This window comes from Sitophilus oryzae, unplaced genomic scaffold (assembly GCF_002938485.1).
Source record: "Sitophilus oryzae breed Bouriz unplaced genomic scaffold, Soryzae_2.0 scaffold_1190_pilon_pilon, whole genome shotgun sequence".
Lineage (NCBI taxonomy): Eukaryota > Metazoa > Arthropoda > Insecta > Coleoptera > Curculionidae > Sitophilus > Sitophilus oryzae.
The window spans coordinates 789,204-796,874 of record NW_022145827.1 but is presented as its reverse complement, the minus strand read 5'-3'; the positions used below and the strand labels follow the sequence as shown (position 1 = coordinate 796,874).

General features: G+C 30.0%; 1 protein-coding gene across 1 annotated transcript; it reads left to right on the top strand.

Annotated features, from left to right (window-relative positions):
• Window positions 1-861: 861 nt before the first annotated feature.
• LOC115891699 lies at window positions 862-7,271 on the top strand. The gene is made up of 2 exons (XM_030912240.1): window positions 862-1,982; window positions 6,988-7,271. The coding sequence occupies exons 1-2, from the start codon at window positions 1,394-1,396 to the stop codon at window positions 7,269-7,271; spliced, it is 873 nt and encodes a 290-aa protein (XP_030768100.1). The 5' UTR covers window positions 862-1,393.
• The last annotated feature ends 400 nt before the right edge of the window (window positions 7,272-7,671 follow it).

Below are 7,671 nucleotides of genomic sequence, written 5' to 3'. Positions count from 1 at the left end.
AAAAGATTTGCAAGTTGGTCAGAAGAAATCAAACTGTGTATAGACAAACCATTCGTTCACATTTCGCTTTTTATGTTGAATATGCATATGTACAGGGTGTTCAGAGATATTTATTGTCATACCTGCATGCATACCTACTGGTGGTAATATAACTTTAAATGTAAAATTGACAGATTTCTCCTGAACCGCTAGAAAGTGAAATAAAAATAGACAAAAGACGATCAGAAGGTTATGAAAAAATTTAACTTCACTTTTTTAATGAATCATCCTGTATACTTAAGGTTATTGTAAAATATCTCTTTCTTCCTATTTCAAATACAGTATGTACCCGGAATGTCTTTACAAGAGAAAAAACTTTTTAATTATTGATATTTTGAGTAAAATGCATTCTTCGTAAAAAATGTTATTGCTTGTTCTAAAATGGTTTAATGCCGTTTATACTTCTCCAGATTTCCATACCGTTTTAGAGAAAATTATAAAAAAACATGAAAATAATGTTGAATTTTCTGTGGTAATATAATGTTGTTTTCATTCTTTGAGAGATTGTTATTGACAGAAGTAGGTTCAAATTTTATTTATTTCAATGCTACGGAAAGGGTGATTATAGTTATCGGAAAATGTGATATTTTAACAACAAAAATATTACGTTAATCAAAATTAATAAAAGCCATCTATCAAAGAATGAATTCAAAATTCTATTACCATAGAAACGCATTTTGCTTTTTAGAACTTGCATTTTTTTCAAAATATCAATAATCAGAAAGTTTTTCCTCTTGTAATTTTTATTTTCTATATTTGCGTGACCAGTTTTTGAACTAATTTGGTTGAAGCAATGCAATCGTTACCACGCAAAAAATTATGTGCATTATTGTTATAGTCTTCAACGCACACTATGCATTTTGTGTGTACAAAAAATATATACAGGGTGGCCCATAAAAAGAGGTTTTTTGTTTATTCTAATTTTACTTTTCCGCGTTTAAGGAAAACCTTACAAATCCTACATTTAAAGTATTTTACTACTTCCTGTAGCTATAAGCCTGCAGGAATGGCACTTTTAAGTATCTGATAACCCTGTATATGTCTGTGATAAAAATATATTTAGAAGACTTTCATGCTGGATACATTTTGTTATGATTTATGTTAAGATAATATACGTACGTGAGAACGAAGATCAATACAGCCCTGCACAGCCATATTCTCTTACATCCCGTCGAAACGAACACCATCAACACACGTTCTAGTTCCCAACCTTTGCAATTTGCGCCTTTATCGACCGCCATAATAACATCTAAATCCGCCGTCGTCGACAAATAATAAATTTAGTTTCACTTGAACGGAATGTTACAATTTTTTTATTTACCGATATCTCGTAAACGCAGCAGCCGCATATAAAATGAGACGCGTGTCCAGTTGCATGCTGCACTCGATCCGTAAACATCGCATCTCAAATATGCCCCAGTGTAAACTAGTACTCCTCGTCCTTGGTACTTTGTCACTACAAGTTTTCTGTGACGATGTCTCACCGAAGTTCAAGTTTATGGACAAGAGCAGTTTTAAGAAATCCATGTGGAAAGAGTGCGCCAGTTCGTATTCAATCCCTTGCTTCAAACTTGACGTTATTTCCTGGGTGGACAAGTTAAACGAAGAAGACACCATCAACCTACTACCTGGAGTATCGCTGGTTCGTGAGGAATCAGGAGCCAGGTCAAGCCAACCGGATATAGTGGCTGAATTGGCGAGGGATTTTCCTAATGATCCTAGTTCTAGGCTGGATGCTTTTCTGTTGAAAAGGATTACAGGGTTTTTGAACTCGCATTCGATTAAGTTGAATTTTTTTAACCAAAACGAGAATGTGGAGACTGGGAGAGGAAAAGGAGGTGGTGGAGGAGGAGGAGGTAAAAAAGGAGGAGGCGGAGGTCATGGGCATATGATTTTGGCGGCGGGTGCGATGATGAAAGGAATGTTGATGGCTTTAGCCCTAGGTAAGAAATTTAATTATTTATGTTACGTATAGATTAGACTATATATGTTGTATATTGGTTATTTTGTGCAATAAAATAAGAATAAAAATATTTCTACATAAACAAAGAAACATTGGATTTAAATCAAGAAAATTACTTCTTTGTGACCCTTAAAAATTATCATATAATAGAAAAACAAAATATATAAATTCCAAATATTTAAATCTAAGAGATAAAATAAGACTAGACTTTCTATTTTCAAATGAAAGGGAAAAATCAGGTAATTGTATCAAATCTTTAAAATCATTATGTTGATATTAGGCAAGAATTTTATTTAATTGGAGTATAGACTAGAGACTATATTATTATGTTTCCAATTTAATTATTTTGTGCAATAAAGTAAGAATCAAAGTATTTGTACAAAATAAGTCGTATTTAAACCAAGAGAGTGACTTCTTAGTGACTTTTAAAACTTATTGAATAGAAGAACGTATAATTTAAAAAATATAATATAAAATTAAAATATTAAAAGTAAGAAATGTAAACAAAAATAGACTTTCTATCAACATATATGAAAGGGAAAATAGACAACCGTGTTAAATGCATAATAGAATTATTGGTAGTTTTAACAATTTCAGTAGTATTAATTGTTACATAATAACTCTAACTAACGTAAATTATTTTTAATAAATGCAAATAATCAATTAAAGCTTGAGCTCGAATAATGAAATCATATTAATTGGCCATCTTTTCCAAATATTTAAATAGTTTTCTCTTTTTAAGGAAACAAGCGAACAATATAAAAAATATTATGAGTGTTCTTTGAAAATTTGACAAAGTATCAAGATTCCATAAATAGATTATTATTAGATAGATAATATATATTAAATTTTACACTTTTAAGGCTTGCAAAATATAGAGTGTGTTCCATTTAAAAATTTCGCATGCGAGCTCCTCCATTATACTAAATGAAATTAATTTAATTAAAAAAATTAAATCTAAATGATCAGATGGAGGCTATTAACTTTAAAATAATGTTGATAACAATAAACAATGGATTTTCAAACAAATTAATATATTATTTAAAAACAAATATTGGTTAACGTACGTCTCACAGATCTAACTAATACTTTTGGTTGGTTTTTAGGTGTAAGTAATCATATATGAGAATTCAGAAATTATAACTGAATTTTAAATACTGTATTGTTGCTCTGTTGAGAGTGCTTTATTATAATGTTTTTCGTTTTTTAATGGTCAATTATTATTAAATTCTGTTCGATGAAATGAGTGCAATCCAAAAGAATTGCAGCACTTACGTTCTATTGAACATTTAGTGTTAATGGGCACTTATTGAATATCCTTATTTTTATTATTATTTATATGAGGTTCCAACCTCCAACTCTAATAATTTCAACCATAATAGTTTCCATTTTACTTATTCAATGTTCTATAGTTTTGTGATAATGTGAATTACTTGATAAGTTATATACAGGGTGTCCCAGGCTGAGCGTGCATTAGAAGTTTCTGGAGAACTACAATATCTAGATCGGAGATTGTTTGTACATCATTGTTTCACAACGAGATCTATAGATTAAAACTATTTTCAATATGGCGGCACTTCCGGAAATACCAGAAGCTGACAGCAACTGTCTTATTTTAAAGGGGTGCCCCCGTTTTTTATTACATAATTAAATTCTCTGTAAAATTTCATGAATTTTGATAACAAACACTCTATACCTAAGATTAACAGTTTTTGAAAAAAAAAATATTTCAAATTTTTGGGCAAAAAAAACTGCCTGTCAAAAATATTTGTATATGCCTAAACGTCAAATTTAGTTATTACCACAGTCACTGTGCCATTAAGAGAAGACAAGTGGCTATCTATTTCAAAAATGAAATTTTCAGAATGTAATATAATAATGACAGCAGCTGTCATGGAATTGAGCGATTAAAAAATTATCATAAATCATTTTTTTCAAATGGAAACTCACTTTTTTTATTTCACTAGTGAAAAGGCAATTTCTAATTCCTTACTTTTTGACTATACATGTTCCTATACCTAAAATAAGTTGTTTTTAAGATATTTTAGATTTAGTTTTAAAGCGTACATTTTTCTTGATTTTAACCAGTAGCCTATGGCCTTAAATGCCAACTGATGTAAAACAATAGATCTGGCTATGTCATATTGTGACACTTTGTTCAAAAAGCAGTATGTTATCGATCATCATTTCCAAGCCAACTTTGCGCTGTTTTTTTCGATCATACGGTATATTATTAATAATATCAACTATTAGATGTCATTAAAGAGCGAAAATACGAGATATATTTTTATAAATATACTTTTTAAACTCTTAAGAAGACAGTATTTACTATATAGGAAATTCAAATAATTCGTTTTCTGACAGATGGAAATACATTGTCTGACTGTTTAACACTTAATATCAAAGGAAAGTAGATAAAACCAAGAAAAATATACGTTTTCAAATCAAAAATCTTAAATAACTTAAAAACGATTCATTTTAGGTATAGGAACATGCATACTCAAAAAGTAACGAATTGGAAAACCTTTCCATTAGTGAAATAAAAAAAGTGGGTTTCCATTTGAAAAAAAATATTTATGATAATATTTTAATTATCATCAATTCCATGACAGCTACCGCCATTATTAAATGACATTTGAACAATTTAATTTTTGAAACAGATAGCCACAGTCTTCTCTTTATGTCACAGTGGTTGCGGTAATCACTAAATTTGACTTTTAAGCTATACCATTTTTTTTAACAGGTAGTATTTTTCGTTGAAAATTTTTAAATATATTTTTTTTTTCTCAAAAACGGTTAATATTAAGTATAGAGCGTTTAACATCAATATTCATAGAATTTTACAGAGAATTTAAGTATGTAATAATAAATTGGGGCACCCATTTAAAATAAGAAAGTTGTTGTCAACTTCCGGTATTTCAGGAAGTGCCGCCATATTGAAAATATTTTTAATCGATAGATCTCGTTGTAAAACAATGATGTGCAAAAAATCTCCGATCTAGATGTTGTGGTTCTCTAGAAACTTCTAATGCACGCTCAGCCTGGGACACCCTGTATATCTTGTAGATGACATAATTATATTTTTTAGCGCCTGCAACTGCATTATGAATAACAAGTTACTTGTTTAACTACTGAAAGTAAAGTCATTATTTGCTGTAAGCTTTATTATATTGGACTATTTGTGAAGTATTTTGGAACAGATACTATATAATAGCTATATTTAAATAACCAGTATGATATGAATATTATTTCAGAAATCCTACGAAGTTTGCAAGTCGTATTCCTCCATGAGATGAATCTGAAACAAAAGAAAATAGTAAAAAAATCTAAAATTAAATTGTTATTTTAGTAAAATGCTTTACAGGGTGTGATAATTCTTTTGGGGTATTTCAATGATGAGTATATATATAAACCATGTGATATATTATTTCAATACAGACGCTAAACCGGGTGCGTCTTAAAAGTCACCCCTGTAACTTTTTATTTTTTCAAAAAAAAAAAACAGATTTGGAATTTTAGTATATGATATAATTTAGGACTGATTTAGGTATTCAATTCTTTTCGTTCACTTCCTGTTTCACCGGAAATGTCTATAAATTTTGATTTTTAAATGACACCCTTGATATTTCTTTACGTGGTTCTATAGAAAATGACATTGTGAATAGAATGACATAGCATATGTCAACTTCTGACATTTTTAATTAAACAAAGTAACATTTTAAAATTTAATTTAGAGTACAATGGCCATAACTGTAACGACAATTTAACTCGAAATACCAAGTGTATGGTACCAAATTATTCGTAAAAAATGCCTTTTCCGAATATGCTAATGAGCCACTTTCGTTCAATTTGAAAAGAAATAGATATGATTCAAAATACGATTTGGCCATATTTTAACCGGCCCGGACAAAACACGAAAAACATTAGACGATAAAATCTACTTTTCCAAGGCTCCTTGAATAAAAATTAGTGTTTTTAACACAAGCATGGCACACCAGATTGAAATTTAAAATACGATTTTGTTTTAAGCAAGAATGTCAAAGGTTGACTTATGATACATCATTCCATTCAGAGAATGTCTTTTTCTAATAATGAAGTAAAAAAACACCGAGGGTGCCATTTAAAAATCAAAAGTTATAGTCATTTCCGGCGAAACAGGAAGTGACCGAAAACAACTGAATACGTCAATCAACCCTAATTTAATGTCATATAGTAACATACCAAAAAAAAGTTATAGGTGTGAGCCATTTTTGAAACGCATCCAGTATAGATGGCGATATTTCGATATATTGCTGATTTTTTGTAAAACAAAAGACAAAATAAATAGATAATTTTCATACAATCGATGACTTTTGCCATAAAAGTACAACTGTAGTTCAGATAAAGGGTAATAATATTGAAAAAATATATTAAAATTATTATGGTATTTTTTTCTGAAAATTAGGCAAAAATACAGAAAATTACTTTGTGAATAAATTAGGTTTGAAATTCTGCCATCTTCCCCAATTGATTGCTCAGCTCACGTAGCCTATTGTATAATATATAGCTTATTAGTATAATTGATGTTCACTGCAAATTCAATGGAAGATAGTGGGTAATACCATATTCAAATCTAGAAAAATATTGAAATATATAGAAAAAACTTGAATACAAAAAATGTAAGCAAAAAAAAGAGGGCAAATGACAACAATTGTTAAATCGATTGGTTTCTATCAGTCCAAATCATTCAATACATTATTCATCCGTATTAGAAGACTGACAAAAAAACTCACGTTACTTCACTATTTTCTTCGGTAGATCAATATTTTGTTTCTTTTTTTATTGAAGAGATGAATCCGCCATAGAGGTGTAAATTTTTTTTAGTACCAGTGTATTTTACCAAAATAAAATATTCAATATCATTTTACAAGAATATGAATTTTTGAAGGAATTTAATCGCGACCTCACAGTGTGTTTTTATCTTACTATATTTTCTCTCCTTTTAGGTGGAATCACTGCCATAGCAGGTAAAGCTTTAATCACCGGTCTTATATCGCTCCTGATATCAGGAATCATAGGAATCAAAGCCCTGACCCACCAGGAGAAGAAAACAACGTACGAGGTCGTTTCGAAGCCGATCTACACCCATTCTCAGACTCATTCCGAGTCTCACGAGCCAGTTGGACATGTCGGACATTCGTCCTATGGTAGGAGTTTCGATATTCCTGAGGAAGTCCTAAGGGTAAATCCCGAAGAAGGAAAACCACCAGTTCCCGGTTTAAAGCTTTAAGCAACTATTAGTTTATAATATTTATAATATTTAAGTGTTATTTATTTAAAAAATAAATTATTATTTGTTTTTTTTTTACTTTTTTATTTACTAAATTGTAATCGGGAATGCGTCAACATATACAGGGTGGCGCACCTCATTCGCCTCGGTGGATTATACGAAAACGGAAAGATGTAGAAACAAAATATTTTATGGGTATATGTGGGAAGGCAATGTGCATAATTTAAAAATATTTTAAAATGTACAGGGTATGTCAGAACTAAGATCCATACCAAAGTTATATTTTTTCTTATGGAACATCCGGTATTTTATTTCATTTTTGGATTCGCTGACATAAAATAAGGCATTTATTATAAGGGTTTTAAAATATGTTTAATAGCTTTGGTTTTTGAGATATTTA